Here is a 27424-nt window from a genome sequence, read left to right on the forward strand (position 1 = left end):
CTCTTCAAACTGAAATGTTTGTGCGAGTTTTATGAGTGTATGAAAAATGCCAGCTGCCAATGACAAACACAGGCCACTTGGGCTGTAACAGTGGGAACGCCAGCAGCACCAAGCCTCACACATGCCACAGTGGGGGTATTTGTCCATTAGCACAGCTTCAATCAGATAAAAGTAAACCAGAATAAAAACCCCTCTGGCCCAAACTGCTAATTTGATATATATGAGAATTAAAGCTTTAATATTTAAAAAACTACCAAATATGTTTAATATGTGAATAAAAAGGGCAATCTTGGGTAACAAACTGTAAGATGGCCTGAACATAACCTTGATTTTACTGAGAAAGCTGTGCTTAGCTTTCTGAAAACTGCTCTAGTCTGAGAAGGTACTGCAGGTAGCCTGAGCAGCTGGGAACAGACAGCAACACAGTGCTATTGTATTGCTATTTTCTACTCACTTCCATTTAGCTCCCAAGCTACATCCAAAGTTAAGATGGTGTAGAGTCTGAATTACCTCCGTTCTCAGGTTACTGACCACAAAGCTAAAAAAACCCCACCAAATATATTTTTTTCCTGTAAAATCTTGTTAAAACTCAAGCACAAAATGAGTTTTGTACCACAAACCTACCAAATTTTAATGCATGGTTTTCATTAAAAAAAAAAAAAAAAAAAGAAAAATCACTGGCTATTCAGAATCTCTGTAATTATGACATTTCTGATGGTGGAAGAAACTCAGGAGCCAATCCAGCCAGTTGCCAGGAAGTGTCAGCCTCTTCTCTGAACCACAATATGAAAGGATTTTGTTTACCTGCGATCCCTGTTACACACGGATTTCTTTAAAATGTACCATTGATTATGAGTACTATTAGAACATTTGAAAGGCTGTGAGTCAGATAATAATGACTCATTCTAAAGTATAAACCATTGGAGTTTGAAAGAAATAAAATAGGGGTTTAAGCTTAAAATGGATTAAAGGTGAGAGAAGATATATATATATATGCCATAAAAATCAACTGATTTCTTTTGAAAGATGATTTAAAAAATGTGTTAGGTACTTAAGGACTATACTTAGGTACGTGCTGATCAGAATACTACATTATCCTGCTTGTGTCTGTACAAGATGGAGTTCAAGCTCCCAGACCAGGCACCACAGATATAGCTAAGCTTTCTATTCTTAAACCCATCCTGGTCATTCACAATCTACCCTTAACAGAACACTTTTCATCCTGATCCCACCATCCCCACAAGCTGCTCAAAAGAAGCATTTATTTTAAAGGAAAGCTATTAAAACATACCACACAGTTTTAAACAAAGAGCTTTAAGAAAGAAGACTTTGTAACACTGTTGTAGAAGTCAGATTTAAATGCTGTGGATTCATGTTATTTGTGACCTCTTCTGCTTTCTGCCTATGGTGGTCTTGACACTAAAGTAGTGCTTGCAGGAGAAGCACAAGAGGCTTCTCTTGGTAGACAGTTAAACTCACTGCTGGAGAGAACGGAAAGGCTTTGGTATCTGCCTTTCATAGCCCGCTGAAGAGATGTTTCTGCTCAGCTACTCCAGGATGATCAGTGCCTTGCCAACAGCAGCAGTATGTGCAATGCCAACACTGCTCCTGATTGCAGCTCCACCATCCTGCATGCTTAAGATTTATGGCACAGGCCTCCCTCAGGTTCAGAGAGTGTTAGGGACTTAATGAGTGGATGTAAAGCAGTTCACTGAGCTCTGACCTCCACAAAAGCTTTAGCCAATCCTACACACATAACCACACACTCCTCTCTCCATGAACCATGGGAGATAAGCTAACACCTGTGTGAGGGAGCCAGAGGACCTGCCAAAGCTTTCTACAGGAGTCTAAATATATTCACAGCAAACAGTGATCGTTTGCGTTCCTCACATCCAATACCCAGCTCCTGCTTCGTGACTAATCTCTGCAGAAACACGGACAGCGTGCATGCAGCACAAATATGTAACACTCACTCAAGTGAAATAACTTGTTTCCATCTGTTGCACCATTTGAAATGCTTTTAATTTAATACGGTATGTCATGTCTGCTTGCTCTGATCACTTTGGATCGTAACTGTATCTCTTACTTTCCAAAGCAATTTTTCTAAAAATGTTGGTGGGAGGAAAATATGAAAACCCGCATTCTTCAAAAATTGTCCAGTTATACTAGAAAATTTATCAGCCGTTTATTTACAAGTAGGCAATATATTCTAATAATATGCATATTATAACAAACAGTTACACAAATGTTTCTGTAAATATATTCAAAGTAATAAGAGTTCCACAGGCCATTAAGCACTCTGCCTTGGAACAAAAAGACATGTTCAAAAAAGTATTTTTAACATGAACTTAACAAGATGTGGTAGACCAGGGAGTACCCACTTCAACAATTGTTACCTTCTTCAGATATGATTTATCTTAACAATACTTTAAACAACAGGCTAAAGGAAAGCAAGAGCTTTGTGTTATGAAGAAAAAAACAAATCATACCCAACAGAAAAGGGCAGCATTTTGTAGCTGAGGATGTTAGGCAGAACGTAGGGTTGAATCAAGGAGCAGCAGCTGAAGGCAATGCTGTGCCTCAGAGCCGTGAATCAGCAGCTGCCATCTCCAGCACCCCAGCACTCTGAAGGGATTTCTTATATCACTGGAACATCTCAGTGTGGAGGAAGTAAAAAGGCAGAGGCATATTATTAAATGTATGCTTGTTCAGCAGATCCTTTCCTAAGTGATTTCAGAAGTTGACTTCATTCTGGGCCACTGTGGTGAGAGGCAATAAATCAAAACAAGGCTCTGGCAGTGTGATGAAAGATGAGCTGAGTCTGCTGAGGTGGTGCCATTTATAGGCCTGTGGGGATATATTACAGAGGATGAGAGAAGAGGCAAAGTGGCCAACACACCTGAAGCACTGAGCTGGGTAAAATTCACCAGGAGGTGAAGGTCACAATTAAGGTTGTTCAAGGAGAAAGGGGATGCAAATGCCAAAACAGCAGCTGTGCAAGCAGCCTCCAGCTCTGGAGGGTTTCCAGGTGGCTCTATGTTTGCAGAGCATGGTGCTGGCTGACAGACAGCCCAGCTTACCCAAAGCAACAGTCCCTCACACTTTCCTGGAGGCTCTGCAATGGTGTTCCAGCAAGCACTGTCACTGTAAGTACATCTTGGACCAGTGGACCGGATTTCATATTTCTGTATCTCCTCCCCTGTTCTGCTCAAAGTTCATGGGGCTATGCAATTCTCCCCCTTGTGTTCCACTGCTGTCAGCTGATCAGTCTGAGAGGCTTGAGATCTGTTAATGCAGAAGCAGAAACAGGATGTCTGTGAAAACTGGCTTCAGGAGCCAGGGAATTATTTGAAGATGCTCCTTAGGGGTCCTGTAAAGCACCTAGCAGTACCACTGGAGAAGTTCCCCTGGAATTCAGTGAAAGCTGGATTAGAACTGAGAGACTTATTCACACTGAAAGTGCAAACTACAGAAATACCACATCAACATCCCAACTGCTCTTACAAAACATCCTCCCATCTATTTTTATTGATATTATTTCTATCTGCCTTAGCCCTCAGAGTTTCTCTTGCTATCAGCCTCCTGGACCTTCATGATCACATCTGACAGTATTTCACAGACCAGTACCCTCAGCTAAGCCAGTGCCTTATTTACAGGAAACAACAAGAATATTTTTCTTTATGAATTATGCATAATCACTATTTATCAAGCTGGGTTAATTGGCACATAACAAAAGAGTTGTCTGGTGCACAGCTGAATAATGTGGAAGCCAAAATTGATGGAAATGGTACAGCAAAAGCCTGATTGTGAAAGAAAAGTCACATTGCTACATGTTAATTCTTAAGCGATTGCTGCCCTTTCAGAGGGGGAAGGGGAGGCCAAGAGAGACAGACCTAGTTTGGAATTATTTATTAATCTCAGAGGGTTTGGACACCATGTCATAGCTTTAAATACTGGTTTAAAATCTGCTCTCAGCCACCTGCATAGTGAAATGTTAACATGGTGCACACGCATTTTCTGTGCTCCACAAGATGCTGCTACATTCATAAGCAGGGAACAATCTCATTAATCATTACCAACAGCATGAGGCTGTGGTCTGCAGGGGTGTGAGTGATGCTGATAGAGAAGTGGGGCTCTTCCCACATCTTCCCCTGACAAACAAGAGGCTAACTGCCTCATATCAAGGCCAAAGTAGCAGCCCTTTGGTTCTAGAATCAAGAGATCCCAGAAGTCCTCACCAGAATGCTGGGTGTATCATGGGAGTGGCAGTGTGGGGCACCACTTGATTTTCTCTAGAACACGCAACTGAAGAACCACAGCTTAGTTCACCTTGCTCTACATGCTCAGAGGGTTTTACTTAATGTCCTACATGACAAAGCTCTGTGCACAAATTTAAGAACATGCTTCTGTGTTTTGATGGACAGACAGACTGAAGCTCAAGACACTAAATCAGAGCTGAGGGTCAAATTACCATGGTGCTCACTGTGGTGGGCCCCTCCAACGGGGCATTACAGTTGAGCTGTATGAGGGGTTATCAAATAATTCAGTCTGATTTACACCATTACACTTCTATACTTCCTTCGTCTCTTGTCTACTAATGCACTGTGGATCCTTCCTTCAGTTAGACACTTCAGCTCCCAATCAGTCTTTGATAAACCATTAAGCATTATCCCATTTATTTTTTCATTTTTTCAGCCAAGGAACAAGCAGATGAGTCTCACCAGTGTCTGAAACACAACAGTGCAGCACTCAAATCAGAGTTGGGGGAAACAGTCTCAAAAGGGCAGTGTGTATCTTTAGGACAGTAGGTCTGACATCCAATTTACCAAACAGCTCAACTGCAGCACTTTGGATGACAGATGGCAATAAATTTCTCTGCCTTCAGGCAATTTCCCACAGGGCTGTACCATTCCCCAAGCTCTGCAGTGAGCTGCAGGATGAGTTCTTTGTAGAAGACCATCTTTACCCTGAAGGCCTGCCCTCGCTGCTGCTTATCCCTTGCCTGCAGCACCACCTGTTCTGGAAGGTCAAGCATGGAACCAAACTGTGCTAAGGACAGGGAGAGTCCTAGTGAGAGATGAGACTGGCGAGGGGCACTGCCAGCCCTGGGTGACACGAGCAGGCTCAGGAGCTGGGCAGCCCTTACTCACAGCAGGCACAGACACAGTGATGGGAGGAACCATTTCATGAACTCAATGAACTCGATTAATTTTTCAGCTGCCTGTCAAAAAACCTTTTAAAAAATCAGCTTGCTATGCACAACAGAATAGGAACTGATATGTGACTACACTTAGAGATTGTAAATAATGCCTTACTTTAATTTGAATGTACCCATGTCATACCAAATAAAAACTTATTAAATTTCTGCTTTACTAATTTTTAAAAAGTTACACACAACATCCTCCAGTTTTTGCAGATGAATGATTCTGAATTTTAACCTGAAAATTCCACCACCAATTTCAAAGTAAATTAAAAATATTTGTCTCTTGTTAGAACCTGTGAAATAGTCAAGAGAAGCATTCACATCATTCAGCAAAAAGCAGCCCATCACAAGGGTTCCAAAGCAGGACACCTCTCTTTCTCTGCATCACACACAAGTGCACCTCATGTAATCCCACACTGCCTAAGCAGCAGACAGCAGAAAGGGCTATGATAATGTGCCCTTGTATTTGATTTTAAACTGATGCATTGTAGGAGCTGATGTTGGGCTGCTGCTACTGAATTTTCTTACTCCGATTCTCAAACCAACTCCCTGACAGATTCAAGCTTTTTAAAGTGTCCCATCAACAGACTGTTTTTTAGACTTGAAAATTTTGTAGGCCTTGAACAGATTTATTTGTTGAACTCGGGTAGTAAAGCTTTTCAGATAGATTAATGGAGTAAGTGAAGTGTCTCTCCAGAGCTATACCACAAGGCTTAAGAGACCTCATTTTCTAAGAAATGTCAGCTATAGGCACAGAAGACTTCTTTGTACTGATTTTCTCCATTTGCACGAGCGAGTCCAAGCCCTCCTTCCCACTGGCAATGTTATCAGTGAGACAATACCTTTCTATAACAAAAATAGCACAGAAACTTGCATAAGAAAAATGAATTTGATAACAATAGAATGACTTTCTCATAATAATTTAATAAGTTGAAGACAGGAAGATTTAAATCCTCCAGAAGAGCTGCATAAAAGGGATTGATGAATTCATCAGCTCCTCCAAGCTTCCCAAAGAAGCCCAGACAATATTTCTTACCTCCTGTTCTACAGATATCACCTATAAAAGAAAAGCAGGCATTCAAGTCCCTCTATTATGCTATTCTTTGCCTCTGGGGCTAAACTCACTGTTGAATCTACTTTAAGTAAATGTGACACATTTAAAAATATTCTGATTTGTTTCTAATCTTTCTCATTAGAAAAATACACATGTAATGCTCTTTCTGGTTAGGATCATGGTTCTGCACCCTGAAGTTACCATATGGACATACAGCAAGCCACTGACCTTTATGGTTTTCCACTAAACCATGAAAAGTCTGCAAAAACATCACCAGAAATGCAAGCACATGCTATCACTAGTTTCAGTTAAGCACTGTCAGTATATTCCAGTATTTCAAGAAGTCCTGAGACCTACAGAAATCATAACAAACAAACTAAATCATGAACTCCATAGATGGAAAAATCATGGACTGCTCAAATTTTTGTATGGATTTTGCAGTATACTTTTACATACAGTTCTCTTTTCTTGTTATTGGATAAACAAAAGGAAGACAAAGTGATGGGACTAAAACAGAGAAATGCAATCCAGTAAAAAGTCAGCAATTGCTGCCACTTACAAAAATGAGAGAGAAAAAAAAGAAGAAATGTTTTTTCTCCTCTGGTTGACTGTCATGTTGGTGCTATGAGAAAGGACAGCAGGAAATAACTTTACACATAGTACACAGAATTCATAAATTTACCATGTCTCTTTAAGCACAGAACCTTTGGGATTTTATTGTTTTAATCTATGTTTGATAGTAAAATTTAATTTCATCAAAATTATTGGGTCATACAAGGATTCAGTGGTAGCCATCTGCTGGGAGCCTCCTCTTTACTCTGGGGGGATCAAAACAAAACTACACTGAATCTTTCATCTTACTTTGTTGAGTTGCTATAGGAATAGAAAGAGAGACTGACAGTAACAGGATAATTTAGTAACCATGAATAGATGGACTAAAGACTAGTTCCAAATGACTTCATTTCTGTTCTTTAGAAAAAAACTTCCTCTTCCATGAAATCTGCCCATGACATAGTAATTAAAAATCTTTCTAGACAGCAAACACACCAAGGTTGTCCCCTAGAAGTGAGTATTTTCAAGCCATTTCACATCTTAGAAAGAAGTGCAACTTAACTCTTGGCTCCAGATCCTTTTCCAAACTGTTGCTTCCCTTCACATACTTGGTCTTATTCTTCCTCTCTCCCAACACCCAGACCCATTCCCAAATAAAACATATCCTGCTGTCACACAATTAATGTTGAATAAAAACCTAAAAAGGAGAGTATTACTGCAAATAAAGCAAACCATGGAAATGTCACAATAAAAATATTTTCTTTTACCAAAAGGGTGGTTGAAACAAATGTAAATAAATTCAGTATCTAGGCTTTTCATGACTTCAGCTAAGCAGAATAAATGTGCTGGGTCAAGCCAATAAGTGAAACTAATCATGCTCTACAGAGCTGTAGCCTCCTGACAAGCCATGTTCTGAAGTCTCTTTCTAAAACTGTTTTATCTACAGAGTCCATTCAAACTTCCCAAGTGAGGACTGGAATCCACAGCACAGTCAGCTAATTAGAGCCAACAATGTGGGAAATGCAAGATAATTAAATTCTTCTCCTAAAAGATTTATTTCTGAATACCAGTTTTGGGAGACTGGGGGGAGCAAGTGAGAAATTAATCTCACCCAGGAAAATAACTCATCTTTGTGAGACTCTCCCCAGGAATGCAACAATAATATGGTGCTGCTTATTAAGAAACAGCACAGATCACAGTACTAGTACACAAAGATGCTGCTGTACACAAGTTTAAAATCTGTGTCCTTGACATCAGCAGATATTGTCTGTACAAGAAGAAGACGTACATTTAGTCCATATCACAACTGCAGGGAGAAAGAATAAAACCAAGTCTGAATAAAAAGAAAAATATAAATAAACCCCAAGAGTTCTTACAAATAGGAATTGTCAAACACAAGAGGAAGGGTTCTTCCTCTAAAACAGCATAGTCAATTTAAAAATGTAATCTCTACCCAAGATTAGAAAAGGCTACCTGAATGGATGAGTCTGGAAAGAGGGTTCAAGTGAAGAATGTGGGCTTGTGATTAACTAGATCTGAAAAATAACCAGTTGTTTAAGCTAAGCAAGCCCACATGTTCTCATTCTCCTGAAAGACAACACAACTCACCCCAACTGACACCTAACAGAGATTACACAGATTGCCTCTTGCAATGGATATTGCTACTCACCTAGAACAAAGCTGGGGCCTGAATTACATATCCACTCAGTGTTTTACACAGCTGAGCAGACTGTTGAAAGGCAAGCTTGGACATTAGGGAGTTCACTTTGAACATCCAAGCTCTCCGACAAGGTGTTAATGCCCATATGGACAAGGACACTGAAGAATATTTAGTAAGGTGGTTTAGCTACAGGCCCTATACAAGCAACCTCTCAAGTGACGTTATCACCCTTCCTTATTTCTTCCTCTGCCATTCTTTTCTCAAGAACTCAGATAACCATCTCAGGCAATCTTTATTACCACAACTGATCTTGTATGTTGAAAATACAAATAAGACAGAAGCAGTCATATTGCAGCTCCACAGAAGAATGAGACCATTCTGCTTAGGGAAGGACACCTTTCCTTAGGATTCACAGGACATTTTCCTCTTTACACTAAAGTGAACTGTAGAAATGTCACAGTTTTCCATAATTAAAAAAGGAGAGATTCATCATTGTACATTTCTTCACCCTCAAGCAGGCTGTCCTTTCTGCCGAAGGAAGCCAGAAAGGCAAAGGTATCCAGTCAAAATACCTGCTTATCACCTCCCAAGCTGGCTTTCTGAGTAACTTGACACTGCAGCTGAACAGTCAAACCCACATCCATGCTTTAATTAGAGGTAAGGGGAGCACCTACTGTTTGCATTTACAGTCTGTGTGGTTCATGAGCAGCAGGAGCAAGTTCAGCCATCACAACTGCTCAGCTTGTGCTGCTCTGATGCATGGTTTCAGCAGGGGAACAATTAAGCAGACCCATTCACAGCTGAAGAGGCCACTAAATTTTGCCAAGTGCAGTCGCTAGTGTTTTATCCTTGCTACTGTATCTTGTCAGCCACTGCGCCACACAAATTACCAACAGAATCCATCTCTCTCTGCTGACAGCGTGGGGCATGGGGGTGTCTATCCTCCCGTGAACACAGAGGATATTTAGTCTGCTAACTCATCCACTTGTATAGAGATTGAGCATATCCCGTCTCATAAGAGGGGATTAAATTTTTGGAGAAAGAATTTAAGAATAAAACATCATCAATAAAGGGGTGGAATTAGAACAACTTCACTGCAGAGACTGACAAAGGAAAGGCAAGCAAAAGGAAGCAGACAGATAAAAAGTGGCTCGCTAGGATCTGAAAAACCAATGACAAGAGACACTCGAAGAGCAAGATTAGTTTCACTTATTTTCTCATTAAAAATTTTACAGATTAAAAAAAATCTCAGACTATGAAGGAAAAGAAAGTACAAGAGGAAAAAAATTTTCTATTCAGGGAATTGGTAGTTCATGCTGTGGAAAACCTGGTATTATGGTAAAAATATTCCACTTGAAAGCTATCACAAGTAATGCACACTGTGGAAGAACATGGCCCTTTGGTAACCAAACAACACACAAGTTCATAGCAAATCTGTACACCCTGTACTGCCAGTTAGAACTGCTAAATATCTTTTTAAGAACCATAGTGACACAGACCTGTTTTTATGAGGCACGAAAGTCAGTCAACTCCAGCTGGAGTGACTTGAACTTAGGCATTTAATGAAACTTTAAACGCAATTATTTAATAAATTTGCTACAATTTCAAACACATTTTAAAACACATGCTAGCATGCTACAGTTACTTCTGTCAGGCTGTGTACTACTAAATTATGCTCATTGTACCAATTAGTTCAGGCAAATATAGGGAAAGTCTGCTCTCAGGACAGCAGCTGGAGGCAGTGCTTATTTCAGATATAAACAAGTAAGCATGAGTAAAACTAAAAAATGTTCTGAGCAGTTAAATGTAAAATCTTAAATCTTTTCAGTCACTCATGGCTACAGTGTAAGACAATGGAAATTTTCAAGCATAGTACTTAAAAATCTATCTAATCTTTATTTAATGATCACACTTTTTCAAAATATCAATCCTTCAAAGATACTGCAACGCATCAATGAGAGAGGACATTCTCTAAAATGTGAGAGGGGCTGTTATTTCAACTTTTGGGGTTCTAACCCATTCAAGTTAGAAGAACAGATTGTTCCACAGCCAACAGGCCATCTGCTGACCTTGTCTCCAGCGAATCCCACAGAAAAAGACACTGTGATGGAACAACCCAGGCAACTGGGATACACACCATTAAGTAAGAGACAGAATGAAGAATGGAAAACTTTTGAGGGTAACTGTAGACAAACACAATCACTGCATCAATGCATTTTTTTAAAATAAAAAAATGAGAAAGATTAAGGTATTTGCTCTGAACCCAGAAGACTACTAGTGCCTTGCAAACAGGGCTTGTCTCAAGGGTTTCTTTGATTTTGAAAGAAAACTGTGGTAACAGAGTACACCTAAATAGTCTCTTTTCTATCTGCAACTTCCAAGAAGTCCTTTACTCTTTTATTAAAACAAATGTTCTTCACCTACACAGCAGAAGATTGTATAAGCCAGTTAGTACTCACTGAGTTTTGCTGTGTCACCTCATTTCAAAATAAACTATTAACTGGTTGTTACTAACAAAGGTACAAAAAAAATATTTTCAGAGTCTAATGCTCCATTCTGTATTCCTTCAAGTAACTTTTAATACTTTTGAATTAGGGTAAGAAAAGTCAATGCAGACACTGCCTGCAAGGACATATAATTCAGTGTATCATTTCATAACCCAGCTGTCAACAGAGACAACATTTTTATAATCCATGTATTGTATGCGTGCCAGTATGAGATGAATAGTCCTGTAACTATAATCAATACCGTTCATTCAAACAACTGGCAGCAGCATTTCAGACAACTGGCAATTTCATCAGTTTCACTGGGCTGCCCAAAAATAAACAGCTTGAGAAGGATGAATGATCTCTGTGGTTATCTATAAATAATACTAATCTCAGTCATTTGTTTCAGGGGGTTCATCACTGGGAGCTGCAGAAGTCTCATATCAGTGCAGAAGGCATGGCAGCCTTCAAGAAACTAAAGAAATGCTGATGAATTTTACTGTTGGTTTTTCATTCACACAGTTACTGTACTTACATCCAGGTCCCACTGAAAGCTCCAGCACCCCTCCAGTGCTTCAGCAGTTCTAGCTTTGCAGGAAATTCGCATGATCTCAAGGACTGGTAAACACCTCAAAATCAAACTGGATTCACAGAAAGCTCCAGTGATCTGAGCAAACCCAGCCTGGGTGGTGACTTACACCAACGTCACTTAAAAGGAAATGTGACCAAGTTTGGGGTTTTTAACTACTTCAGTGTCAACCTTGCCCACTCTCAAGAGTTATTGAGAGAAAACAAACCCAACAGCTCCATGTGAGTGAGACTAATGCCAGGGCTGACGGGCGCGAGGTGAACCCAGGCAGACGGGGAACAGAAGGCGCCATTCACAGTCCTGTTCACTGTCTCTGGAAAGTGAAATAGCTCCTTTTTTTAAATTTTTTAAATTATGCTCCTATCTATAAAAGCAAAGCAAGAACAGAAAACATAGAAAAAGGAATAAAGACAGCTGACTAAAGGGAAAAACCACATCCCTGTGGAGTAGAGATCCCAAAGAAAGCTTCTAAAGCCCTGAAGTGAAAAGGATCCAGCTGCTGTGGTTGGAGTGAGTCTCTCCCTGGAGCCTTGCAGGGCTGTGAGCAAGGTACTGCAACACCACTGCTGCCTAGAATGTGACCCTGCACTTGGTGGGTCACCAGCCCTGGGCTGAGGCACATATCTCCTGCAGGAAAACCTCCTAACCACCAGGAATTCTTACAGGTTTTCTACCCTATTTCACTGTAAGAATTACAAGATGCCTGGTGTGTGCTCTAGGGAAAACAGAGGAAAGATCAGTTCTCCCAAGAACCTAGGGGTTGGCACTCCTTGGCTTCCAGACAGGATTTGTGGTGCCACGAGCCACCACTGCAGAGAGCTCAATACACCACTAGACTGCAGCAATTCTTCTCTGCAGATATCACGAATGGGAGCCAAGGCCATCACCTCAGCTCCTTCACATGGAGTGCAATGCTCCAAAGAAAATCCATCAGATGAGCTCTGCAGAAGTACCCAAGCCCTCTGAACACAGCCTGAGCAGGAAGCAACAGCACATCTGTGTGTGTTGATCTGTTTAATTACCCAGGTAATCAAACTGCTGCTGCACCAAGCTTCAAAAGTCACATTGTTCCATCTACATCCAAAAATCACTTTTCAGCCTTAAAGCCTGTTGCTTGGAAAATTTAAATCCTGGCAATTAAAATAATCTTCAACTTGTAGCATTATCCAATTTACAAGCTTATTGCTAGTTTAATGACAATCAGCACACCCAGCCACACTAAAGCAGCATTGCAGTGGGATGTTTTCAGCATAACCACCAACAGCAAAATCATTAATAGCACCAACTTCTCTGAAAAGAGAACACTCACCAGTGGACAAACAGGGGAACCTCACAAACTCCACCCCTCTGAGAAATTAATTAATTTCTTATTAAAAAATTAAGGTTGTGGCTGTTTTAAAATGAAAGCCTTGATTTTATTGTTAAAGTAAAATTGTCTGTAGGGCATTCATAAAGAAAAGCCAGCTTTTAAGAATGGGTAAATTTACCAAGCTGCACATCTTTGATCATCAATATTTTAAAGTTACTACTTTTTATTCTATATTGCCAATAAATCTCCACACACTGTAACTGTAATCATCACAGCACAACACGATCCACTTCTCCTGGAGATTTAAAGCTGGACTCAGTTGCAAAAAAGCACATGAACTAGGTAGGAGGATGGCTAAACTGGTAAAATAGTCTCTCAGTTTCAGGTAAATTATGAGGTAGCAGCATGCACTGTTATTAACCTGAAGTTCATAATGAGAGCTTAAATGAACAGTTCTCAGTGGACACAGGCCTCTGTAAGGGAGCTGCACTCCTGCAGTTGGCACTAATTGATCCTTTTGCTGGCAGGCTCAGTGGAAAAGGCAGCAGCAGCAGCAGGAACCGCAGGCCCTTCTCTGTCACGCAGAACAAAGTCACAGTCCTGATTATCCAGGAGGTTTGATCTTAATGCTCTACACTTCTACAGCTGCTTTCATCCGGGAATGAGGCAGCCAGGATAGCTGGGGAGACTGTCATGCTACTTTTGCCCTTCTCACACCCATTTTGCAGAAGGTCTCCTGTTTTTGGGGTTTTCAGATACTTTTTCAAGTGTACTCCACACACATTCAGTCACAGAGCTGAACCTCTGAGAAACTGAAATGATTCATATCTCATACATAGCTTTACCCAGGCTTCTTGAAAACACAAATAATTTTGATTTTAATCCCCCTATAGAGCATTTTGCCATAAACTGAAATCAACCCAGCATATAAAAGAAATAGACTGGGCTGATATAATCAGTTTTAGAGACAACATAGTAAAAAGTAGAATTTTGTCCAGAAAGATGCCATTTTAAAATTCATGTGGAGATCCTGACTAAGGCAGACTATTCCAGTGCAGCAGATTCTGGAATCAATTAACAAAACAATTCTTATTAACACAGAGAATCTCCAGACAGTACCAAGGAAGCACAGAATCTTTGAAGAAAAGCCCGCAAGGAAAATATGCTTTAATATCAAATTGTATCCTCCAGCGTATGCAGAGATTGCCTCAAATCTCAAAAGCATCTTATGTGAAACAGGGGCTAGCACTGCAGAACAACACAATAAGAATTTAAGACAGGAAGTGCAGATAATTTATCTAAATAAAGCTTTCAGGAGAATAACTGATTTATGTTGATACTGATCCAAGCTGGAACCTGACCAGGATGCAGGAGTTAGCATCACTACCCACAACAGGTTCCCCATTTATGAAAAACAACAGTGTGTTTTTACACATGAAAATAAATTCAAATGCTAGCTTTATGCTTCTGTCAAAAGACCCTGTTCTACCAGACACCTGTTCTTGAATTAGCTACAGAAAGACTCAGAAAAAGGTGCAATGTTTTTTCAGTCAAGACCGTCACTATTCTTGCAAGCACCTAAGAGACACAAGGAGTTAAATTTCACAGAAGAGTCTATGGTCTTTAATGTCACACAGCCCCTATTCATAAAAGAAATACAAAATACATAAACTGATGCAGAATAAAGTAGTGAAGCTTCACAGCCACAAAAAATCTACCTGTAGTTGGGAAAGAGAGGAAAAAAGAGGAAATCTGAAAGTAGAGATGGAATAAGTGACTTCTGCTAAAAGCAGGGTCAGCACTTTCCACTGGAGACCATTTGATTTACACTATTTTGTTTCAACCGAAAAATGAAATCTTTCCTTGGCAGATTCTGCTCTACAGAGTCTATTACAGATACTTCTGAGATATCCAGCATCATTTATAAGGGGACACTTACTACTGCTGAACGTGATCATTTTGCTAAATTTCCCAAAGTTCCAGAAGGAAACGACATGCAATGCAACACAAGGGTGTATTCAGCTGCTGAAGTCAAGGGTCTGAACAACCTGCACAGCCCTGGAGGAAGGTGTGCTATTGATTAAGATGTTCAGGGTGTGCTATTGATTAAGATGTTCAGGATGCCCCCTGAAGAATCCATTGGCTGTCCTGGACCCACAGTCCCTACTCAGAGCCAGGAACACCCCAGGAGGGACCACTCTGCTTTTAGCCTTTACTGATTTCACAGAGCTACTCCAAATCCACCCTGGTGTAAATCACATCAGAAGAAGACCTCAGCATGTATCTTGACTGTCACAGCTGAGACAGCCACAACACACAGAGTGTCAGTACACGATTTCAGAAGGCTTTAAGCATTCACCAGAGGAACACCTTACCACAGCAGAAGGCTTCAGGCACCTGCCCACACAGAGCAACACCAGCTCACTTCAGAAGGCTGCAAGCATCTGCCCTGCTTGTTCTTCAGCCCAACCTTTTATCCCCTCCTGTTGATGCCCTGCACCTGTGCCCTCTGCTCCCTTTGGTGGTTGGTCAGTGTCCCTGGGCACTCCATGGCTCGTTGTGTCAGTGCTGCTCACCTGCTGCTCACAGCTGTGCCCACTGGGGATGGGGCTCAGCCCCACTCCCAATTAACACCAACTGTGCACCCACATTGACACTGCCCCTACTTATTCTAATGGAATACAAAGGCTTTTTTTTTTTTTTTGAGGGTAGAACAATAAAGCACTAAACACTAGGTCCCAGTGGTCACTGCAGATATGCATTACTAAGTATCACCACTTGCAATTTCTTTTTATGTTATATAGAACAAAAATAATTGTCAGTAAAGCACACCTGACACATATGAACACACACCTTTGAAACAGGACACTGCAGTTGTAGAAATCTTCTCAACATTTACTGCCCTCTGCATGTAGAAAGCTACACCGATCCATGCTCTAGAGCAGCTTCTGCACCTGCAGCGCCAAACTGGAGCGGTGGAAAACTTCAGGAGGGTTAACTGGTCTCATTTTGATAAATTTTGGGTTTATCTCATTGCCTCTCCAGGTAACAAAGTAAATTGCCTGTAGATGGGGTGGAAAGACATGCTATACATACTTTGACTGACAAAAGTCATCTATCCATAAAATCCATCACAAACAGTTTGTACTATATACCCTGAAAAAAAGCAGGATTTCCTCCAAATCATATACAATTTTATATTCACATCCATAATATATGTTGTTATAAAAATTGGAAGAAGAGGTGCTTTTATATGAAAAAAGCAGATTCATGCCCACAGAAACATCTTGCTAACTTGGATAAGCTTCACCAAATTGTTTCAACCGGGAAAAAAATGCACAAAACAGAAATAATAATTTCCAAAACAAAACACTAGACTTCAATTGAAGCTGAGTAATTTTTTTAGGTCTGAAACTATTTAAAAAAGCTTTTATTTTTAATTCTCCCATTTTCTGGTTGATCTCAATCTAAATCTTTAAAACCTTTTTGGAACTACATCTGAAATGAAAGATTAGCAAGTCACACAGCTCCCATCATTTCAATCAAGATATTCTGGGATATACAATTAGTTTCTGGGATGCACAGAACAGTGGGATAATGGTTCTATAGAGGAAGTAGGTCTGAGCTGGCCGAGGCATTCAACATAAATATATAAAAACTATCATTAGTCATGAGAATCACTCTGCTGACATGGCTGAAATAGGAAAGAAATAGGATTAGCTGGCACATTATGATCATGTACCTTTTTTCTCTTTAGCCCATTTTCTATTCATCAAGAAGTCATAAGCAAATAGGCACAAAAAGCAATGTTTTAAAAAAGAAATTCAGAGTTGGATAGTAGGTATTATGCAGAATGTTTGCTCATTCAGCACTTCCTTATGTTCAAGTGCTTTTCACATATTCCACAACAGTAGTGAAGCCACTCTGGAGATGCTACTTGACCACTGCACAAACACTTCAGAGGAAGATGGGTGAGTACATTAAACTTGCTAGATAATTTAGAATCCCCCTAACAGTTTTGAGTCAATCCAGGGTTAGAGTTGGGGTCAGTCCTTTGCAAATCAATAGACACTAATTAGCTCTCATCTAACTGCTGGGAAAAAAAGAACACATGAACTTGAGTTTTCTGACCAGCAGACTACATTAGAATTCAAACTTGGTGACACAAGATGTAAAGTCTAAGAAGACAAAACCTCTGTAACTGGTAAAAAAACAGTGTTTCACCATGCTCTCCTGCAGGAAGGCTACAAAAAGTTCATCACTTGAAAAAACTTTCCTATTACTACTTCTCCCCAGGCCATCTTCCCCTTTGCAGCTCCCCTTAAGCAGAAAAACACAAATTACAACAATGATAATCACCAAAAAGCTTTAGGGAATTTAGCATGCACAGCTGAGTATAAAGACACATCAAGATGTGTGTCATGATACAGCAACCCTGTGATCCACAAGACCTGATCCATGTTCACTAAGTGGGCTGCAGCACCCAAATCAGAATAAGATCTCTGAAATGGAAATGAGACAAAGAAATCATGGGAGGCAGCAACCCCTGAACGCACTGCTGCACATCTCTTGGCAAAGCTAGAAGCTGTGAGATACTGATTACAGCACACCTCACTGGGAGAAATCAACAGACAGCAGCACTTCTGGTAAAGACAGGTCTTTCTCCATCACTGAAATAAACAGTGTGGGGGGCCAGGTAGGCAAGAATTGGGCATTTGCTGTGCTGCAGTATGGACCAGACCTATTATAAAGACCCAAAGGGCATAGCAGGCAAAAAACTTTTCAGTATCAAATATTTTTTCTCTCCAACAGCTTTGCTTATTTCAGGTAAAGAGCTGAAAGCTCCTCCTTAGCCAAGTGATAGATTGGCTCGCTGTATGGCTGTGACACAAGTTCTCCCAGGTCCATCAGTGGGAATGAACATCTTCTTACAGCAAGGACAGCAAATTTGTAATTGCCAATTTCAATTCATCTTTCAACAGGATCAAAAGTAGGCTGGATTTTGCTGGGGATTTTTTTTTCCTCCTTGTTTTTTTTCTTGTTTTGTTGGTTGTTTTTTGGTTTTGGGTTTGTCTTTTTTTCGGAAGCGGAAGAAGTGATCAATAAATCAAAGAAGGTTCTGTTAGCCTAAGCTCTCCAAGTTTTTTACTGGAAACAGCCTTGCAGTACCTCTGAGACAGAGGGAAATTTTACTACCTTTGTATAAGAGAGAGCAAAACCGTGCCATTAAAGGACAATCCAACTTACTCCAAATCATGCTATGAGCCTCCAGAGGATTCCACCACCTCCCAAGTTCAGTCCCTTTACCAGATAGACCAGGCCCAAATGCTTGGTGTTTGCATGTGACAAAATTCCCCATGGTGAAATCAGCAAGCACAATTCCACACATCAGCTCAGGAGAAAGATGTGTGAAAATAATGAAGTATACACAAAATAAGTGACTATGCACAGACTATACACCATCAGACACTAGCTATCTCTTACCCAGACAGCTGCATATAATTTTAAAGACAGTCCTTTTACTAAAAAACTCTCAAGCTATTGAAGCACCCATACAGCCCTACATATTTTTTAAATTCTTGACCAGAATTTCAAACATTATATTTGAACAAGCTCCAGCAAATATCCGCCCAACACAAGGGCAGGACCAAGCATTCAAAGCCAATCACTTAAGTTACAAGTGGACTGAAAGCAAACACGTAAATTGCACTTGAAACAAAACAAGCAAAAAAACTTTCAGCATATCTGAAACATCCAAACAGTCAAGCAAAATAATGACATACAAGTGACCAGATAGGTCACTCCATTCCAGCAGAAGAGTGCTCACCTGCACCATTATCCATTCCAGGAAAGCAATTCACCCTTTCTACAAGTGCCTGGGCAAGTTATCCACAGCACTGTGTCTCTGCAGATTGATCCTCACGCATTAAAGGCTTCTGTGCCTCCTGTGTGGTGTTTGTGTCAGGGCTGCACATTGCCACTTGCTATTTTAGAAACAGCTAAGATGATAAAATAGATCCAGAGCCTCAGACACAAAGGCAAGGATATGCAGGAATGACTGCTCAGTGGATTCTGACATAACTCGTTCCTAGTTCACTCTTTCTCTCTACACAGAAACCCCATCACCTGTTTCTCTCTTGCTCTGTGCATATGCAATAGTATCACCACTAACACATCTTTGTGAGACCAGCTGAAAGGGTACTCACTGCCTTTGAGTAGTTCACACATTGCTGCGCACTAATAAAATGAACTCTGCATTCTATATCTGCTGATGTAGAAATGTCTCCAAACTTCCCAACAGAGTCAGGCTGGAGGGTGCCCTGTGAGGCTGTGTGGCAGTTATTGGTGCCCAGCTGCAATGGCTACAAGCAGCAGGGCAGGAGTGTCTACCCTGGAGTCTCCATCAGATGGCTGCACATGAAAACTCAAAGATTATTTCAAATTTGACGTTTCAAAGGCATCTGATATTCTGAAGATCAACAATAATATAAAGCAGGTGATACAACAGAGGGGAGCCTCTGGCTCTGACAGGAAATGTAATGCATACATATTTAGAAGAAAAGAATCTCCATGGGTGAAATTTGGAAATTGCTTCACTGCAGTGATCATCACAGCTTCACAGACAGTGGTTTTATCTACATCAATCATTTCTAAATTTTTGGCTTTAGATCACCACGTTGTTCCAGTGGAAGTACAAGCCTTCACATAGCAAACCTCCTGACAATAGGTACAGAGTTTTTAGGCTGCCTTATGAATTTCCTTAGAAAAGGGGTGATGGCCTTCCAGTGATCTCTGCTCTCCAGCAGCACAGAAAGTACTGCTCTCAGGTTGTAACTTAAATGCCAAAAACCAATTCACACAGCACCTTTCTCACAATAAATGAACACAGGTTTTCATTTATATGGGTTGGCTGGGTTTGTAATGAATGATGAAAACAGTGTTGATGGTTCAAAAATAACATATTCTAAAACATTTTAAGGATGCCGAACTAAATCAAAATTAGCATTCTAAAACTGGTAATGGTAAAATATGTACTTTAAATGGAAAATGTTAAATCGATGGTTTGTGACAATAAAGAAACACTGAAAATACATCAGCTCTCATTTCACACCTTCTTGCATAACAGTCCTACACTGGCAGTAGGATGGCCTCCCACCTCCCAGACACTGAACACAGTGAACCCAGAGGAAAGAAACCCACTGTTTTCTGCAGCTCTTGGACAAGCTCCCGAATCAGCCTTCAACAAAACTGTGGGGCTTTTTTTGTGGTTGTTAAAAGCTTCTGTCACAGGCTAGTTTCCCATCATGGCATCTCCATTTCCTCCCAGAGATAAACTCCAGCTGTTGTACATTTCATGGGAAGGTGCAGTTAATCAGTACCTCTTCAACCCGCCCTAATAGCCCCATGGGTCGTCCAGGCCCAGTGCTATACAGGAAAAGGGAACAACTTCATAGCTGTATCTGCACAAAATCTTTCCAAAACTAAACAAGTAAATGGCACTCTTTACCATGCTTTACTCTTTATTCATGTGGTGAACTCAGAGTTTCTCAAAAAAGTGTCCATCCATGTAAGGTATTTTTTCCATCTCCACTGTGTGAGTTAAATAGCACCCTAACATCTAAACAGTACATCACTGTAATGTACACAGCAGAGGAGAGTAAGCTTATTCTGAAATTAATTTAAGAAATAATAAAACATAGTTTGAAAGTGGTATGGTTCCTTCTGCTAAGACTGAGATCACATTAAGTTTAATGACAAATCATCTGATCTGCCATGAAGTGGAAACAAACCTTAGCTGGAAGACACCTTTCATGTTTCAACCTAGACCCAATAATGCAAAAGCTCTGACCCCTAAACTGAAGCCAGCTGCTCTTCGTGGTCATACAGCAGTTACACACGATACTTGAGTGCATTTTGCAGCATGAATGGCATTTTCAGTGGTCTGTAATGAGTAAAGTTATGTAGAAAGCACATTTCCAGGAGTTTTACCACAGAACACTGGAGAAACCAGAGTATATTCCATATTGGGAGAGTTCAGGCATCTCCCCTGTGCTCGCTGCTCCCGCAGAACCAGCAGTACCCAGCCCAAACTTGGCAATGCTTTCAGCAACACATGCTTATGCTTTTGGCAGAAGGGAGCTGACCACTTGCAGCATCAGTGTCCTTTGCCAGCTGGCCAAAGAGCACACAGATGCAAGGGAAGCAAATTATCTGCCCACTGGCAAAAAGAAATGCTGAACAGCACCTAAAGAGAACGTGGGCCTGTGCACGTGCGCGCGAGTGCGAGCGAGGGTGCGAGCGAGCTCACACACCCCCACACCTGTGCCTGGGACAGGGAGCAGCTCAGTGAAACTGCACAAACTGCCTGTGCTACTCCTGAGCTATCATTTTCTGCAACACTCTCACAACAATGAACATGCACTTTTCCCATTAAAATCTTCCAAGCTGAATTTTTAGGATTAAACACAAAGACTGCAAGGACGCTAAAGTAAATTTTTATAAGTCTGAGATCAGACCCCTTGAAGAAAGTGCCGATACAACCACCTACAAGATTTTAGCAGCCAAAGGTTAGCGTGTCTTTGCATCCTCCCTCTTTTTTTTGTCTCTTGAAAAATGAATGCTCATGAAAAAAAAAAAAAAACCACTACATATCTATATTTGGTAAAATACAAGAAGCTTTCTGGATTTAGAAGATAGATAGAAAAAAAACTGAGAAAAATTAATGGGACAAGAATTTGCAGCTGATAGGTTAGATTTAGCTGAGAGATGGAATCTATCTGTAGATTAATTAGATTCTACAATCACAGCCCCTTTTCATCTGCACACATCCCACCACTGTCATTACATGATCAACAGATTTTAAAGAAAACTATGCTTTTCACTAAAAAATGCTTTGAGAAATTCAAGAGAGACTATACATAAGGTTTAGTTTACTTTTCTAAATATTTCTTGAAAATTGTACATAAGGCAAGAGCACATTTGTTGGCTGTAAAGGTGTACAACAGCAATTTTTTGCAATGACAGTGCAGAGAGGGAATATGAGATCTGTGTGCTAATGAGCTGACACTGCAGAGGCTGGAGCAGTGTTAGTATAGTGCACTACAAGTGCAGAGCAGAACGACAGACGTGGGCTATTTCCAGGGAATGTGATCTACAGAACTATACACACAATTCAGCATTAACACCAACATCCTTCATCAGATTATGAGCAATGCATGGGAGATATTGCTTCAGTGACAAATTTATATATTTGAGTTATCATATTCATATTGTTCTGAAAAAGCTAGCTCACTCCCTACATGAGCATTTTTAAAGAAAATTTAACCTGATTTTGATTTTATAAATTCACAGGTCAAGTCAGCTTGCTTTCTGTTTCTACTGATAGCAAAAAGCTGCATATTTTAAGAAATGTAATAATTTCCCTGGAGCCAACTGATAAACTTCAATTCACCTTTAAATACACTGGAATTTTCATCTGTGTTTGCATTTGTTCTCTGTTAAGATATCATACAGCTAAGTAAATAAGTGGGCAGATAAATACAGAGTGGATAAATACTGTATGAATGTGTGTAAATTAAATATACAGAGAGAGGCTTGGTGCTAGCAGCGAAGCAGGGAATACATGTACATAAATCAGATTATGCATCATTTAACTGAAAAAGAAATGAGAGGGAGGGGCTTAGGGCAGGAATTTTCTTCTGCTTCTAAACAAGTTTGTTCCCAGGTTGGGATATTGCCAAATCAGCGGTAGCAGAGGTGGGCTATTTTTCTCAGGCTCATGAGAATACTTCAGAAGAGGTTTTTTTCCTCCTCTGGAATGCACCAGATTGCATCAAACGGGATGTGCAGCTGCACAGTAAGAGCCTAAGTCTTTCTGAGCAGAGCCCCCTCAATCCCTGCACACAGGAACACTTACTACAGTCATTATCATACAAATCAATGCAAAAGAGAATGAAAAGTATTATTTTATGGATACTGACTAGTACAGGCACTAGGCTCAGGCTACACACGCTGTTTCCTTCAATTTCCTCTCAGCTCCTGTACCTATCCCACCACAAATTCAGCCTCAGCCTCCCCCCCAGTGAAGGCAGAGTCATTGCAGGTTTCTCTCCCATGGAACCCTGCCAATTGCAATATTGACCAAACGGCTGTGTGACAGCACTGGAGACAATATATGCTTATCTCCCAGTGAGGTAAAAATGTTGTAGAAAAAATTCCTTCATGGATATGGCAGCACACTGAAATTATCTGCCACTCCCATAGGAAATGAGGATATGGTTAAAGGCTGGAATTTTGGTCAGGTAGTGTGAGGAGCTATTAATTCATCCTAATGCACTGATACACATAAGTGTTCTGATTTTCAGAGAAAATTGGTACCAAATTTAAAAGAGTAACTGTTCTGATGGGGTTTTTTGTATTTTGACCTGCTGAAGCTTATGACTGGTGACTTGGACTCGCCGTATTCTTTTCTTATCAACAGTATTATGAGATGGTTGACACAGTACAGACAAGGTCACCTTTTCACTTTCTTTCATCTGTTTCTTTTTTCACATCTTCTGTTCTTAAATAGGTTACTGTAGGTACATCTTCTTTGGTCTACAGATTCTCCAGAGATTTACGTTTTCCCAATTTTACTATACTGGTAATATGGGTGTTGGAACAAGCAGCTCTGTACTACAGAAAACCATCCCACTTTACTAAAATTGCCACAGCTTTTAATAAGCATTGACAAAAACCATTAGATATCAGAAGATGAGTAGAACACTGATTGAATATACTGAACAAGTGCGTGGATCACTTCTGTTGGTGGGAGAAGAGCTGGTAACAACTTTTAAAAAACAATTAATAATTAATCACCCAAGCAATTCAACGTATTTAGTTTAAATCCATATAATTGATATTTAGGAAACTGTGCTTGAGATGCAGCCTCTTGAAGGGATTACACTGATTAAGGATTAATAGTCTGATGTTTGTTGTAAGAGCTGTTGAAGCTGGATAGGATTAGTAAAATAAGATGCAAAGTAGAGACACGATTTTATGTACCATTTTTTCCCACTTTACCAAGTATTTTTACTGTATGTTACATAATTAACCCCCCTGCAAAAGTTTTAAAGGTTCTACTTCAAAGTCCTTTGGAGAGTGTAACACTGCACTACCAAGAAGCAGTCACATGGGGGATATGTTAGAATATCAATCCAAAATTTGTCCAAATATTTCCTTACTGTATATTTTTTAACCATGAACTTTCTCAGAATATACAGTGGGACAGAAATGTAAGAACTATCCTATCTCCTGCAAATAAAAAAAATAAATAAGTTATTAAAAACATATAATTGTTTTAAAGCAGAAGTTACTATTTTTCTGTACTCCAGTGCTTCATTATATCAGTACAATGCTTCCTCTTTGACCATTTTACACTGTGAGTATAAACCTGCAAACTGTGAGAAGTAACCTGTTCATTATGTGAAGTTAGTACATTGCATTCAGCAGTCCATTAGATCATATGCAGACACATATCTCCCCAGTGCAAAGTGCATTAGCTACCTTGGAAGAGGACTCCTTTCATTTTTAATAATTTACAATAAAACTTGTATAGAATCAAATTTGGATACATCAGTAAAACAAATATCCAGGAACTACTATTGGTAAAGGAATGCTTTTTAAAATGCAGAACACGCACAAGTCTTTCTGAAAGAGATTTTGCATCTTAACACCACATTAGCAATACTCAAAGTTCTATTTTGCATCTTCTGTTAATAAAAGCTCAAATTGTATGTGTGCACTGTTAATGCAGAGCTATTTCTCCTAACGCCAAGTGTTCTTATTCCATTTTCTCTCCCCTCAGCTCTAACATGTATGTGTCAGTTTACAGTCTCCTCAGCTTTTCACAGGACTCTCACTGTAAGAAAACAACTCAGTATTTCAAGGCAGATGAGGCAAGTAAGCCCCTCTAGCCTTCTCCCTCTCAAGGTCACTCCTAAACAGGGGTTTCTGGTTTTTCCCTACATAGTATATTATTTGCAAATTATGCCTTTTCACACAGCTTGGTTGTAGCCTCAACAGGAAAGGGATCTTACTTCACCAGCAATTCACTGACTGCAGCTACACAGCACTGCTATATCAACAACATGGTTGTTTTCCGGAAACACAAAACTAAGGGGATGAGGTGGTAAGAGAACTTTTCCTAAGATATTCCATATAATGCTGCAAATCTACTAAACCTGCAGTCACTACACACATTTGTTGCACTGTACTGTATGACAAAGAACTCTAGGCTACCAGGAAGGAACTGAATGCAGGATAGATAACAAATTAATATATTTTTTAAAACCAGGTATTTACTTACAAGCATTTGTCACTGAAAAACTGTTGGAAGAGTCCAAGTGATCTACGTGATAGTTCAAATGGAAGGGCTTTTCTGTGGTATTTTGGTTTGTGTTGTATAGCTGCACAGCAAATCGAAATGCACTGTGCTCCTGAACAGTGTTCCTCATGAAAAGTCCACCTAGGTGAGGAGAAAAAAAAATGGAAAAAAGGAAAAAGGTATTTCAGAATAAATTTTGAGGAGAAACAATGGCAATAAGTTATATTTGCCTGCTGCACACTGCAGGAGAGAACGAACAGGAACAGCCTGAACGTGAGCACATAACTCTGACAGAGCACCTACATGAAATACATATTCCAAGTCCAAAGTTGGGCTTTTAAAGCCACACACCACATCCAGGTGCCCCCTGAGCAATGAGAGTCGCTTGGAGCTGCAGGTGCACCTTGAAACCAGGCCACTTTTACACGGATGCCCGCACAGAGATTTAAAAGTCTAACTTGGGGAACCGTGGCACCTAAATCCTGTCCAGACTACCGAAATATCGCCGCTGTAGTTATGTGCGGGGACACGGATGCGCGGCGTGGCAAACGTGCGGTTTCACGGTCTGCTGGAGCGATAGCGCGGCCGAGGGAAATGATGCTCTGAGGGACGGCAGGGAACAGCCCCCGCTGCACTCGCTGCCCTGAGCCTCACGGCTCGCTCGGCCCCGGCTTTCGGGCACGTCGCTACAGATTCACGCCACGACTCTCTCACATTATGTGCTCCACGGGATGCGCTGCTCCAGGGCATGGTTCCGCAGCGCGCGGACCCGATCCCCGCCGCTCGCAGGGGTGCGGGCAGCCCGGCGCCGCTCGCAGCCGCCCGCCGGCGCAGCCCGGGCACCGCCGCTGCCTCTCGCCCCCAGAAAGGGGAACGAAGCGGAGCAGGGCTGGCTCCTTCCCCGCTGCGCCCGGGCTCGCCCCCCGCTCCCCTCCTCACAACTTCCCCCCGGCTGGCGGGGAAGGCGCGGGTCGCGGTGCCGCTTACCTATACTGATGGTGTTGGGGAACCCCGCCAGAGCCTCCCCCAGCAGCCCCGCCAGCAGCAGCAGGAGGGTCCGGGGCGCGCTCTGCCCCATTTTCTTCAGCCCCTGCGGTTCAGCCCCTAAACCGAAACTGGCGGCATAGGCATGGGCGCAACTGGAGACTCGGAGCGGTGTCAACGGTGGTGGCGATGCTGGCGGAGGTGGTGGGGAGGATGGTCCCCCTCCTTTCGTCTCTTTTTTTTTATTCTTTCCTTCCCCAAATCCCTCTGCTCTCGTCTTCACCCCAGTCTAGCAGGGCTCATTGGCTGCGAGATTGCCTTTCTCCCCCGTCGCCAGCAGCCCCCCCCAACGCAGGGACTTCCCCCAAAGATGGTGGGTAGCGGAGCCGCCGAGGCTGCTCCGCCCGGGCCGGGAGGGGGTTATCGATCAAACTTGGCGTGAGGCGGACTGGCAGCCGCTCCGCTCCGCTCGGCCCGCCCGCCCAGCCCCGGCGGCTCCGGCCGCGGCTCAGCGCTCGGGGCTGCGGTCGGCGGGAGCGCACCGGCCTCACGTGGGGCGGCCCCCGGGCTGCAGCTGCCCCTTTAAAGCTGCATCGGCTCGATGTGTGTGTGTGTATGTGAGAGAGTGCGGTGCGTGCGCCTGTGGGCGGGCGGGGGAGGGAGCGGGGAAAGGAAGGAGGGGCGGGGAGCCGAGCCGAGCCGAGCCGGGGCCGGCAGAGGAGGCCGGGGTGCTGGGGAGGTGCCCGCGTCCTGCCCGTGCCCTGCCCGTGCCGGTGCCCGTGCCCGGTGGGCGGTGCGGGCGCCCCAGAACTTGCGGGCCGGGAGGCAGCAGAGGCGGCTCGGGGCCGGGGGCGGGAGGCCTGGTGATGGCTGGGACAGGCGGGTGCCGCTGGGCCCCTCCTGAGGGAGCGGGCTGGGGACCGACGTGAGCGCAGGGACTGCCGAGGGAGGGCTGGAAGGGGGCACAGCAAGGGATGCCGAGGCACCGTGCGTCTCCCGAAGAGGCTCCCGGCCCTGCACCCGAGTTCTCCCATCCCTCCTCCAGTGCCAGCGCATCAGCAGGGAAGCATCATCCGCCCACAGTGCTGTGAAGTGAAGAAAGACAAGAAGAGTTGAATCCCACACGAGGGAATGTTAGGTCCTTTCCAACCTCCTCTAAAGGAAGGAACTCAGTCTCCCGTTTCATCCTTGATGCTGGAAAATGACACAACATGTGTGTCAGC

General features: G+C 42.0%; 1 protein-coding gene across 3 annotated transcripts in view; it reads right to left on the reverse strand.

Moving 5' to 3' along the window:
• The window catches only part of GRIA3 (glutamate ionotropic receptor AMPA type subunit 3), a 144310-nt gene extending 117431 nt beyond the window's left edge, over positions 1-26879 (reverse strand). The window contains exons 1-2 of one of the 3 annotated variants that reach the window (XR_012582546.1): positions 26205-26879; positions 25200-25358 (exon numbers count right to left, since the gene is read on the reverse strand). Coding sequence is in view for 2 of the 3 variants with exons in the window: in XM_005484445.3 (XP_005484502.1) it covers positions 25200-25358; positions 26205-26295 (250 nt within the window). In the remaining variant the exon portion in view is untranslated. The remainder of the gene's footprint in view (positions 1-25199; positions 25359-26204) is intronic. The other 2 variants (XM_005484445.3, XM_005484446.3) reach the window with 2 other exon arrangements.
• Between the last annotated feature and the right edge of the window lie 545 nt (positions 26880-27424).

Source organism: Zonotrichia albicollis, chromosome 14 (genome assembly GCF_047830755.1).
Source record: "Zonotrichia albicollis isolate bZonAlb1 chromosome 14, bZonAlb1.hap1, whole genome shotgun sequence".
In the NCBI taxonomy this organism is placed as follows: Eukaryota; Metazoa; Chordata; class Aves; order Passeriformes; family Passerellidae; genus Zonotrichia; species Zonotrichia albicollis.